Raw genomic sequence first — 13,714 nt, 5'->3', positions numbered from 1 at the left:
AATTGCAGATCATTTAAATCCAGTAGAAACCGATGAAAGAAGGTCAAAAGAATTATGCTTGCATTGATGAAGAAATCCCAACTCTAAAGAAAAATACTGTTTGGATGAAAATCAAAACACACCTTTTCCTCCAGCGTTTTAAACATAATAAGTACTTCAGAATAGTGAGGAATGAACCACAGATTAAGGAATATTCTTCCATCTGCGGACAATAAACTGTGAGGACGTTGATTGAGTTTCCTGGATTAAAAAGAAATACGTGCTGATGCCAAAGCATGATAATGTCACGTCAGATGCATACTTTGTGAGATAGCTGCTCTCTGATGTCAGTACTGGGTAAATTTAGCCCTATATATTCTTTGTAAACTGTACAGCTTTGTTCAGGATAAAACAGACATTATGTTGAATCTTAAGATGCTAAGCATAGAGGCAGGGGGCAATGCGACCCCTCCGTGAAGTGAGATCTCACTTTAATCAATATGGCAATGTACTTCCCTATGAAAAGGCATGCAAAGCAGCAAGAGGATGAGGAATCCCAGGGACAGTAACTTTACACAATTCCTAATGGACAATTCAACAGTGGCACAGACTGAAAACAGGTTGCCTGCTCAATTTATCCACTGGGAGCTGTGAGCAATGACAGAAAAGGGAACATAACTTTGAGAAATGTGGAGTAAAAAACATAGAAACACACAAAATAAGAGCAGGAGTAGGCCATTTGGCCTTTGAGACTGCATCCCCATTCAATAAGATCATCCAATTCAGTCCCTGTCCCCACTTTCTCCCCATATCCTTTGATCCCTTTAGCCCTAAGAACTATATCTAACTCATTTGTGAACACATTCATTGTTTTAGCCTCAATTGGCTTTCAGTGCAGAGAATTCCACAGGATCACAACTCGCTGAAGAAATTTCTCTTTGTCTCAGTCCAAAATGGCCAACCCCATATCCTTGAAGTATTGGATCAATATCTATTATATCAAGAAAATGTGAAAAGAAGAACTGTTGGATCCTCTGGTTACAATCACAGAGTTAAAAGCTGAGTCTTTGAGGTGGAGTTTGCTGTGGTTCTATTGCTTTTGACACAGTCAATCACAGCAAACGCCACCTCAGAGACTCAGCTTTTGATAGAATCGACATCATGGAGAAGTGAGGACACACCATGGGCACAACAGTCTTCTAAAGACTGTTAATGTTAAACACAAATAGAGTTAGTGTTGATGAGTGATGTGAGAGATGTGATTGATATTGCCCTTTTCACATATCCCATTGACTAGTACCACATTAGGCACTGGATGCCCAATTCCTGTCATGATACTTTTCATACAAGACAACAAAAACTTGCAGTTCTGTGCCCTTGATGTAGTGAAATATCCCAGAATGCTTCACAAGGGCATTATCAAACAAACCAAGGCAACATAAGAGCAGGTGACCAAAAGCTTGACCAATAAGATTTAAGAGCACGCTAAAGGAGGAAAGATAGAGAGACAGATAGGTTTAAGTCAGCAATTCCACATTAAAGCAGCTGAAGGCACAGCCCTCTGCCAATTGTGTAACAAAGGAAATTGGATACTTTAGGTTTTGTATTCCTATATTTCTATGTAGGCAAACAGTTGGGCTCAAAAAGATACCCCAAGTGAGATCAGCCTCCCCAGCACAGATCAGGGATCTGTAGCTGCCTCCTAACCTAAAGACTCCAGAGCAGCACGTTTATCTACTGAGTCATCAGAGAACCTATTTCTGACTTCGGAACAGACTCTCTCTATCATCTATAGAAAATTATTGGTAAAAATGTTCATTTTTGGAACTACTCCATATAAAGTACAAGATGTACACATTACAATGCTGTGATGTATGAGGGATCGTGGCCATGGTCTGCTTGTGTAACATGCAAAACAATACTTATCACTGTATCTCTGTGACAACAATAAATCAATCAATCAAAAAATTAATCAATTAACCAACCTCAGTCAAGGTATTGTGTGCACTTGGAAAACTTGAGTGAGGGAAATAAAGTTTCAAGAATTTGAATAAAGATAATGAATGAAAATAATGTGGTGCAGTTGAAGTCACCATATACATTGAGAATAAAGTATCGAAAATTGGGCCAAAGGATTATTTTTCATAGGCTTTCCTTATTCTAGTCATTTCAAGGTAACTTAAACATCACCATAAGTTGCATGTGCACAGATGTTGCTATTGACTGTGATGTTATTCTCCTATAGTCGAATAGCCTGGTGCAGCTCAACGCCTAATCCCACTTGTGAAAAATGACCAACTAGGCCCCAGGCTGCAGAACATGAGGCATGGCAAAATAAGCTGATTGGGCACAAATATTCACTTTATTGTTTTAGCAGGATGTCAAGAGTCACTAACCTTGGATCAGAAATCAGACCTAGCTCTGAGTCTTGCTCTCCCTTCTTTTCTTGAGGCTGGCCCAACACAAAATAGGTTTTCTTGGTAGTGGGGAAGTCATGCAGTAATGCCAGTAGGCCCCTGTAGTGTGCGATGATCTGTCCTCGCAGAGAGCACTGTGACACACGCTCATGAAACCTGAGGTAATACAAAACAAGGTCCTGAGTTGTTGCCTGCAATACATTTCTTTACCACAGCATGGAAGGAGCTTTTAGTGAAATAGTTTAGTGAAAGCCAAATTTCTAAATTATTCAACTTTTTTTTCCCAAGAGTTTCACCACTGCTGGGATGTTGGTGGAATGCAGGCAGGTGATGCTGTAGAGGTGAGGACACAGGGCCATAGTGATGGATAAGACTCAGTTTTCACAGTTGATCAGGAAGACAAAAATAGTCATCTTCAAATGTGGTTTAGGTGAGAGGAATTAGGATCAGAATTAGGGTGGGCAGTTTCTGGTGGGACTATTGAGATGAAAGATCAATGAACATTGGTTCGAAAAAACAGGTTATCAGAAGCACTTCCCTTTTCTTCTTTGCCTCGTGTTATGGAATATTTGACATCAAGCAAGCTATTGGAAATGGAAGATGGGACTTTACTGTCTCTTCTGACAGACAGCAGATTGATGCCACAATGCAGCCCTCCTCAGTACTGCAACCAATCCAGATCCACCTAATTCAGGCAGGAATAATACCAGTTTAAACAAACTGACACACTCAGTTCTCCACTGCAGCATGCAGAGTGCAGAGTGCAGGCCATTGAGTAGGAGCTGGCCATTTCTACACGTAAAAAGGGAAGAGGGAATCACGTGTGCTGTAAGCCCCAGTCAAAAAGCAGATGTAACAACAATCCGGGATTAGGCCGATTGATCATATTCTTAGCAGCAGAAAAGTTGTGGCCTGGAGAGGGACGCAAGAGGGAAGAAACCTGGGAGATAAACCGAGCTAGCTGCTTTTTAAAAAGAGTAAAATCAATGGACGTATGTCTGGAAGAACTGAAAAGAAACTGACTTCAAAAACATTGAGTAATATTGCATTATATTTCAGTTTTAAATTTGGGTTGTAAAATGGTCTGAAAACTGGTCTCCATTTGGCAATTTTGAACTGAGTAATTGTTCATCAGGAACATTTCCACTGAATGTTGTATGATTTACTGCTGTGTAGAGTATAGTGTGCAGCACACCATGAAATCATTTAAAAATATCAATCCAAAAATGGACTGGAAACTTCCATTCTCTCCAAACAATAAACAGATTGAATTTCACGCAGCTCCTCAACCACAGACCATTAGGAAGATTTGCCCACTTGCTCCAGTAAACAAGTTTGAATGAAGAAAGTATACCTGTGGCAGTAGACAAGAATTAACTGTCTTTTGATTTTTTCCACTTCCTCCTATATATATAAAAAAACAAAATTTTAAAGTGATACAGGCCATTTTGTTATGATGTGCATTTTGTTGACACAAATTTGCTGTGACGCGATTTACAAATTGGGGACGTTGTTTCCACAGCATAAACTTTTATTACGTGTGTTGGCTGTAACGTGATCACGTCGCCAACATTTTTAAGCGCTGTTTCTAAAGCACAATTTTTCTATAACATGGGGTTGCACAAGAATGCAACCGTCATGTTATAGAAGTGACTGTAACCATATACTTTCAGTGTCAGGTTCTTCTAATCCCTGCCTGTGCCGTTTTTAAAATGCTTTTCTAGGTCTAGCTCAATGAGCCTTAGCACAAAGCCTTCCTTCAAGATTTCCCAATCAGTGTGGGATCACCCTTTTCTGACAAGAGAGCTCAGATGGAGAACGGGGTAAGATTCATCTCTCTGCCCTTGATTTATTTACAGGACTCATTTTTGTGTAAGTCCATCTTGCTCTACTTATCTCCATGTGTTCAGTTTCCAACATGGTAGAACTTCTTCCTACCCACTTGGCTTTGTTGCCAGCCCATTATCTTTTCTTGAGGGACACTAACTATACCTATTTGTTCATCACTACTGAAGAGACAGTGAGAGAGATTGAGAAATAGAGAGAGAAAGAGACCTGGGATTAGAGATAGGCACCGACAGATCATGTGTTGCTTTGAAGTGAGATGTAGCAGGTGTGGGTCATCAGCAACAGAAAAGACTCCCCAATGTTTAACTGGGTGAAATGGGAACTGTAAGGAGGTTGCACAAAGAGATTAAAGTACAGCAGTCGGACTAACTTTTCAAAGCAGGCAGCAGTGCCCTGAATGGTGCAACATCTTTTAATGACACCAAAAACTTAAAAGGTGTACAAAAAGATCCAATGTCCTCACAGGGGCTGACCAAGATAAATCAAGGCACAGTTCCAATAAACATGTCACACCAATTTTACACTCGCCAACTTAATTTTCAAGTTCCTTCTAAGTCTGAGGGAAAAAGACTTATGCATGGAGTAAGTTCTGAAAAAGATACGTGTTACTTAAAACGAGAGGAGTCTGCAAATTGCCTGCATTCAGGACTCTGACCATTTTGTAGAATATTTGACCTAAAAGAATAGTTCAGTTCATCCATCACCATAAGTCATACAGTGGAAAATAAATGCTCAATCAGTCACATTGCTTTATTATCTTCCTATAAAGGAAAACCTGGTGAGTAACCAACACCAGCAAAATGCAATGGAGAGATTACATCCCACTGATGAAAACTCTGAGGTTATGTAAAACGGATACACTGGAGGTATTAGGCTGCAAACAAGGACAGGCCATTTAACAAGGAGTGTTAGAGAGGAGAGAAGAATGGTCAACACTGTTGCAGTTATGAAGGACGTTTGTGAGGCCTTGTATTCAGTTTTGGTCATCTTGCTATAGGATGTTACTAAACTGGAAAGAGTGCAGAAGAAATTTACAAGGATATCACCAGGACTCAATGGTCTGAGGAGAGGTTGGACAAGCTAGGACTTTTTTCTTTACAGCATAGGAGACTAAGGGGGGGGGATCTTATAGAAGTGTATAAGATCATGAGAGGCATGGATAGGGTGAATGCAATCAATCTTTTCCCAGGGTTTGGGAATCAAGGACTAGAGGACATCAGTTTAAGGTTAAATGGGAAAGAATAAAGGAAACCTGAGGGGCAACTTTTTGACACAGAGGATAGTATACATATGGAATGAGCTGCCAGCCCAAGTTGTTGAGGCAGGTACATTAACAACATTTGAAAGGCATTTAGACAAATACATGGATAGGAAAGGATTAGAAGGATATGGGCCAAGTGCAGGGAAATAGGGTGAATGTAGGTGACACTATTAGCATGAATGAACACTTTGGTCGGCATGTACCAGTTTGGGCCAAAGGGCCTGTCTCTGTGCTGTAGGACTCTATGACCTCCCAAAATCTTCAAAATCCAAGTCAGCCCAAATTCTGCACAGCTGTCCAGATAAAAATGGTGACAGAATTGTCACACATCCAAAGTTAACATCAGTGCTCATCTCCAGCAAACAAACTGACTTCCTCAATGTAACATTATGCTCAGAGTTGCTGCTGTGTTGCTCCAAGCATCACTTAGTGTCGTAGAGTCATAGAGATGTATAGCACGGAAATAGACCCTTCAGTCCAACTCGACCATGCTGACCAGACATCCCAACCTAATCTAGTCCCATTTGTTAGCACTTGGCCTATATCCCTCCAAATCTCTGCAAATGCAAATTCACCTCATAGACTTATACGTGTGTGTGTGTGTGGCAGTGGAGAGAGAAAAAGAGGAGAGAGATTGAGAGTGAGAGTGTGTGTATGAGAGAGAGAGAGACAGAGGCAGAGAGAGGCAGACAGAGAGAGAGAGACAGAAGTGTGTGTGTGTCTGTGTCTGTGTCTGTGTGTGCACGCGCACACGCCTGAGAGACAGCATGTGTATAACAGAGGCTTAGCATGAGTGTGTGAGTATGTAAGAGTGTGTGTATGTGTGCTTGTGTGAGAGTGTGTGTGTGTGACAGTGTACAATGTAGTGGGGTCACCTGTAGTATGACATGAACCCAAGGCCCCAGTTGAGGTCATCCGCATGGGTACCGAATTTGACTATAAACCTCTTCCACTCTGCATTGTTGCATAACCCGGCTTTTAAATATTGTAATTGGCTTTTAAATGTTGTAATCATACTGGTTTCCACCACTTCCTCTGGCAGCTCATTCCATACATGCACCACCAACTTGTGTAATGGCAGGGTCAATTTAGCTTGAAATTTGGAACAAATGGAGCAAGAAAGCTGTTCAAACCTGACCACTCTCATTTAAAGGCCAAGAAGAGACTTTATTAGACTCTTTTATAAAGAAATTATATAAAATGATCAAGATAGAGGAATGGCATCTCTCCTGCTAGCAGAGGCAATAAGAGGTTATCAACTTGCAACGATCAGGAAGAGAACAAAGCAAGTTTTTTTGTACACACCAACACAAGATGGTTGTTGAAGTGTGGAATGGGACTGCTTCAGGAAGATTTTAGGGGAAAGTTGTAGAAAAGTACAATACCTGGCAATGGGAAAGGGAGGGGTGAAGCACTGGGTTAGTTTAGGGCAACACCAGCCAAATGCCTTCCTACTGAACTATAAAACCCAAATGGTACCTGCTTGTTGTGCTGAGATACTTTTCACAAACTCGTCGAAAACTAGCTTACCATCACTGAACAAGATAACAGATGGTTAGACAGATGTAAGCTCCTTAGTGGTTATTCTACTACTCAGGCAAATGAAAAGCCTGTACTCATCTTGGGAATATTTAAATACAACTGCTTCCCAGTTAGCCATCTGTTTACTGTCTCCATTCTGGATCGTATTAAACTATGAACGATGCACACAGTTCATTAGCACAAGGTTGAATGGGGACAGCAAGCTTTCAGTCCAGTTTCTGACTTGCTGCCCTTTATTCTTGTCACGCCCACATCCTTGGAAGGAAATGTCAATACTTACAGGGTTTTTCATCAGCGGCCCTGCGCTGCTCTTCTTATTAATAAACTCATTCAACATCATGTCACGGGGGCCTAGTTTCTCCAGTTGGATTGAAACAAATGCCTCTGGGGCTCTGCAAAAACCAAATCAGGGAAATAAATTCTTGGGAACATCTCTTTGTCAATGTGTGCACATGGGGAAGAAAAACATTGAGCATCCATTCATGTATTCTTCAGTCCATAAGTAATAGAAGGAAGAACATTAAATTTAAAAATTAAGTATACTGAGGAACTAAAATTGCGTATAATTGAAAAGGAAAATGCACAGTACCCTGGAAATCCACAGTCTGCCTGTGTCAGAAAGAGATGGGTGACATAAATGTTCCTGTTGACCTGCTCAACCTATCAGATGTAAATTTGCCCACTCCATTAATCAACATTCAATTAAAAAGTCATCAATGGAACAAGTTGTTGTGATCCATCCTAAGTCTACAACACACGAGAGGTAAAACTGTCATTCTTCAAAATTCAAATGGATTTCCCCACTTGCCTAGAGACTGCTCCGACAATACTCAGGACACCATCCAAGTAATAATGCCTTTTTAACTAGCACCACATCTAATGCCATCAACATCCACTCCCTCTATCACCAGCAACAAGGTGCATCATCCACAAGATATCACAACTCACCAAGGCACCTTAGACACTACTACTACCACCTAAAAGAACAAAGGCACAGAACGTACATGGGAACACCACCATCCTGACTTGCAAAAAATACATCGCCATTCCTTCAGTATCACTGGGTCAAAATTCTAAAACCTCCTTCCCAACAGCACCTACATCCCAGAGACTGCAGCAAGAGAGCAGCTCACCACCACTTTCTCCAAAGTGGTGAACAAGGGTGTACTAGGTTTAATTGGGCCATTTTAATTGGCTGCTAAAGCAGGATTATAACACACCTAAAGGTTGGTACAGGGTCAGGCAAAGCAGGAGTCACCAAAATCTTCCCATATACTCTCTCGCATTACAACTTTGTTAGTTCTTTGGTATTATATGGGTTTAAAAAGCACCCTCCTTCGACTGACTGAACTGGTCCTCACCCTGAACAACTTCTCCTTCCAATCCTCCCACTTCCTCCAAACGAAAGGAGTAGCCATGGGCACCCGCATGGGCCCCAGCTATGCCTGCCTCTTCGTAGGATATGTGGAACAGTCCATCTTCCGCAACTACACTGGCCCCACCCCCCACCTTTCCCTCCGCTACATCGATGACTGTATCGGCGCTGCCTCGTGCTCCCACGAGGAAGTTGAACAGTTCATCCAAAAATTTGAATTCCTGAAGAAGGGCTTATGCCCGAAACGTCGATTCTCCTGTTCCCTGGATGCTGCCTGACCTGTTGCGCTTTTCCAGCAACACATTTCCAGCTCTGATCTCCAGCATCTGCAGACCTCACTTTCTCTTCATTATATGGGTTTACTTTTGTACTGTGCTTTCATTCTTTTATAACATTTTACTAGGATGTTGCCTGGTATGGAGGGAAGGTCTTATAAGGAATGGCTGAGGGACTTGAGGCTGTTTTCGTTAAGAGAAGAAGGTTGAGAGGTGACTTAATAGAGACATATAAGATAATCAGAGGGTTAGATAGGGTGGACAGGGAGAGCCTTTTTCCAAGTATGGTGACGGCGAGCATGAGGGGGCACAGCTTTAAATTGAGGGGGGATAGATATAGGACGGATGTCAGAGGTAGTTTCTTTACTCAGAGAGTAGTAAGTGTATGGAATGCTTTGCCTGCAACGGTAGTAGATTTGCCAACTATAAGTACATTTAAGTCATCATTGGACAAGCATATGGACGTACAGGAACAGTGTAGGTTAGATGGGCTTCAGATTGGTATAACAGGTTGGCGCAACATCGAAGGCCGAAGGGCCTGTGCTGCGCTGTAATGTTCTATGTTCTAAAAAAAATTGTCTCTCTCCCTCCCTCTTTTACACACACATTCAAACGAGCTTTATTGACTTCTGTATCAATCTGGATACACATGGATGTGTTTGACCTCCAAAGGTCACATCCAACATGAAAGTAAACAACACCAGTCGAGAGATTATTATTTTTGGCTGTGAGTGTTATAAACAGCTTGGATGTTGTTTATTTCCCATCTTAAACTGACAAATGAAACCTTATGCAGAGGGCTGCTAAAAGTCACTTTCTATTTCTACAGATAAAAGCCGTCTGAGAATTTCTGACCTCTCTTCCAACAACATTTCAACATTGATTTTGCAACTGGTACAGTGTTCAAAGAGAACCTAAAGCTTTAAAGGCTTGCAGGCTAGAACCCAAAATTAATCCACTTGCCAAACTTGGGAGCACTGTCTCACAGAATGGTTCAGAAACAGCCTGATATAGTCAAACTCACGGAATCAGACTTGACAATGTCCCAGATACCACCCTCACCATCCCTAGATATGTTCTGTCCCATCGGCACAGTGGTATAGAGCCGAGAGGGAGGTGCCTGGGTATCCTCAACATTGACTCCAGACCCCATGAAGTCTCATGGCTTCAGGTAAAACGTGGGCAAGGAAACCTTCTCCTGATTTCCACGTACCATCTTCCCTTGGCTGATAAATCAGTACTTCTCCAAGTTGAACAACATTTGGCAAGGGTGCAAAATGTACTCTGAGTGGGGGATTTCATTGTCCATGACCAAGAGTGGCTCGGCAGCAGGACTACTGATTGAGCTGGTCAGGTCCTAAAGGATACAGCTGCTTGACTGGGTCCTGCAGCAGGTGGTGAGGGAAAAAACATACTTGACCACATCCTGACCAATCTGCTGGTTGTAGATCCATCTGTCCATGACAATTTCAGTAAGAGTGAGCACTGCATAGTCTTGTGGAGACAAAGTCCTGTCTTCACATTGAGAATACCCTTCACTGTGTTGTGTGGCACTATCACTGTTTTAAATGGAACAGACTTCGAACAGATCTAACCACTCAAGACTCGGTATCCATGCAGTGCTGTGGATCTATAGCAGAATTGTACTCCAGCACAATCTGTAACCTCATGGCCTATTATAACTCCCACTTAACCGTTATCATCAAGCTGTGAGGAAGGGAGTTGCAGGAGTTTGACCCAATGATACTGAAGGAACAGTGATTTAGTTCCATATCAGCGTGGTGTGTGGTTTGGAGGGGGACATACAATTGATGATGCTCCAGGGTCTTCTGAGTGGTAGGGTTTGAAAAGTTTGTTTGTAGGATATTTGCAGAGTTGCATCTTGTAGACGGTGCACACTGCTGCCCCTGTGTATTGGTGGTGGAGGGAGTGCAAGTTGTAGTTGATGGAGGGGGGCCAGTCAAGCAGGGTGCTTTATCCTGGATGTTGTCGAGCATCTTGGTGTTGCTGTAGCTGAATTCATTCAGGAAAATGTAGAATATTTCAGCACACTCCCGACTTTTACTTGTCAATGGGGAGACGTGAGATGAGTTACTCTCTGCAGAATTCCTCGCCTCTGACGTGCACTTACCCTCCCTTCGCCTAGCCATAGAAAGTTCAAGCTTAACAGGGTGACTTTCTATTAAAGGAACAAAATCACAAGTAGAATCTCTGCAGGACGCAAAGCCACAATCTAGATGCGGGTGCTATCACCATCACTGCACTGATGGTGGGGGAGCAGGGTTCCACACATCAATTGTTTTGCATATTTCTTAGTGTCATAGAGATGTACAGCATGGAAAAAGACCCTTCAGTCCAACTCATGCATACCTGTAGGTATCCTAAATTATCCTAGTCCCATTTGCCAGCACTTGGCCCATATCCCTCTAAACTCTTCCTATTCATATACCCATCCAGATGTCTTTTAAATGTTGTAATTGTGGCAGCTCATTCCATACACTCTGTACACCACCCTCTGTGTGAAAAAGTTGCCCCTTAGGCCCCTTTTAAATCTTTCCCCTCTCACCTTAAACCTATGCCCTCTAGTTCTGGACTCCCCCAACCCCACATTAAAGACCTATGCCCCTCATGGTTTTATAAACCTCTATGAGGTTACCCTTCAGCCTCTGCTTCTTGCAGATCCTGCACCTTTACTTACAGGGAACAAGAGACAAATATTGTCAGAAATGTGACCAAGTCGTACCTTTTCTTGGTAGAAAGCAGCTGCTTCCGATTTACGAATGTGCGGGGAATTCCGAGTGAGGAGGTGAGTTGTTGGCTGTCCAATTCTCCCGCAGTGCTACAGAAACTTGCACTGGCCAAGTTGTCCTGACTCCTGTAACTTGTCGTTCCATCCTTATAAAATGAGAATCAAAATCAATCACACGATAGCCTCAGGCCAGATATATTTCTCCAAATGGGGAGAACAGAGGGGTTTAGCACCAGTCCATTTGAGCAGGCACAATGGGCTGAATGGCCTCCATAATTTGTGATTCTGTGAATTTAAAATAGAAAATGCTGAAAGCACTCCATAAGTTACAGCACAGTGGCTCAGTGATTAGCAATGCTGCCTGAAAGCATCAGGGTCCTGGGTTTGATTCCAGTCTCAGGTGACTGCCTGTGTGGGGTTAGTACATTCTCCTCGTGTCTGCATTAGTTTCCTCCCACAGGCTAAAGATACGCAAGTTAGGTGGATTGGCCATGGAAAATGCAGGGTCACAGGGATTGGGTGGGGTGGGGGGGGGGTTGCTGGGACTGGATGGGTTATTCTTTGGATGGTCAGTGCAGACTCAAGGGGCTGAATGGCACTATAGGGATTCTATGCTTCTAAGTCATGCAGCATCTGGGGAGTGTGTGAGAAAAGGATTAACTTTTCAGGTTGTTGTAATGAAAGGTCATCAACCGAAAGCTCAACTCTGTTTCTCTCCACAGTTGCTGCCTGATGTGTTGAGTGTTTCTAGAATTTTCTGTTTGTGTTTCAGATTTCCAGCATCTGTAGAACTTTGTTTTCTTTCTAATGGTTTCCTTCTCCAAGAATCTCAACCCTTAAGTGAACACTTTACTTGGAAGCTTATTTCAGAGGGTCCGGAGAACCGTTTGGATTTCCCATTTTCTGGGAAAGAACAAAGCTCGGTCGTAAACATCTCTCCACTCCCACTCACACCAACGAAACACAGAATGTTATGTGTATCAGTTGGCCATTCCATTGCTCATCAGAGATACTCCAGGAACTGATCAACGAGCAACTCACTCAGGTAATGGAGATTCAGCAAGGGCTTTGCCTTAAAGGCATAGCTGGTGTACCATGGAGACAGCAGATACAAAACATGGGCTTCCTCTGGGGGAGCAAACCTTCTGGGTAATCCAAGATGGAGGATGGGAAAAATTGCAGCTGTAAGAGCTGCTTTTTTTTTTGAGGTATTTTCAGGGTTGGAGCTGATTTCCTCGATTTCTGGAGCAGTAATTATTATTTTATAATCTGTTGCACTGTTTTGGAAGTTTGAGGGAAAAAAAATCAAAACAACAGCACTTTAGAAAAGGAGGAAGACAGGAAAAGGAGGAAGACAGTGATCACATGGGAAGTGATTCAAACAGAGAAAGAAACCTATACTGTTATCTGACTCAGCAGTGAATCTGCACAGTTACTGCCTCTACTCTTTGAGTTCCAATATCTCTGGACATCAGAGTTTATCTAAGAAAAATTAACAAACACTAAAATTACAGCATGCAAAAGGCATCTGGATGGGTATATTGAATAGGAAGGATTTAGAGGGATATGGGCCAAATGCTGGCAAATGGGACTAGATGTTTCTAGGATATCTGGTCGGCATGAATGTGTTGGACTAAAGGGTCCATGCTGTACATCTCTATGTCTCTAAGTTGAGAAACCTTTGTATGAGTTGAGAATGGAAACCAGTGGAAGAGGAGCTCTTTACCAATCACAGAATGACACTTCAATTCTTCCTCCACAACAACCAGACTGAAAGAACCGAACATCAGGAACAACGCTCCAAACCTGAAGAGAAAGGTAGGTCCACGAAAAGAGATTCTCAAACCTTTGAATCCAGGGAATGGGCAGCTTTCTCCTTGAGAGAGAACAGAGCCTGCTGCACTGCCGCAATTAGGGAATTTTTCTGCACTGTCTGACAGGCTAAGGCCACCTGCAAGTTATCCACACCGTTCCTCGCCAGCAGCTACAAGGGAGAGGGAGACAAAAGTTATCAAATCACCCAAAATGTCCCTGTGATTAATTTTGTTCTTCTTGAGCTGAAAGGGAAATCAATGAACTTGCATCTTCTGTCCACTCCAACTTTCATTACTCTCTCACAGTTGGACAGTTACACGGACATCATCCAGTACTTCACTGGAATATCCACTGTGTATGTTATCAAGGGCCTGCAGGCTGCCACACTGTGCAAGCTTGAGGCACTAATCTGACCCTGTCACACAAAGAACTGGGGAAGAGGTACATATTTAT

General features: G+C 42.5%; 1 protein-coding gene across 1 annotated transcript in view; it reads right to left on the bottom strand.

Moving 5' to 3' along the window:
- Positions 1–13,714, bottom strand: part of ccdc162 (coiled-coil domain containing 162) — a 176,647-nt gene that overhangs the window by 68,054 nt on the left and 94,879 nt on the right. The window contains exons 24-29 of the mRNA XM_087982991.1: positions 13,293–13,430; positions 11,441–11,592; positions 7,328–7,439; positions 3,751–3,800; positions 2,376–2,552; positions 123–240 (exon numbers count right to left, since the gene is read on the bottom strand). Coding sequence (XP_087839117.1) covers positions 123–240; positions 2,376–2,552; positions 3,751–3,800; positions 7,328–7,439; positions 11,441–11,592; positions 13,293–13,430 — 747 coding nt within the window. The remainder of the gene's footprint in view (positions 1–122; positions 241–2,375; positions 2,553–3,750; positions 3,801–7,327; positions 7,440–11,440; positions 11,593–13,292; positions 13,431–13,714) is intronic.

This window comes from Chiloscyllium plagiosum, unplaced genomic scaffold (assembly GCF_037043375.1).
Source record: "Chiloscyllium plagiosum isolate Xiang-an unplaced genomic scaffold, Cpla_swu_hap1 HiC_scaffold_3, whole genome shotgun sequence".
Taxonomy (NCBI): domain Eukaryota; kingdom Metazoa; phylum Chordata; class Chondrichthyes; order Orectolobiformes; family Hemiscylliidae; genus Chiloscyllium; species Chiloscyllium plagiosum.
This window is presented reverse-complemented; position numbering and strand designations above follow the sequence as displayed.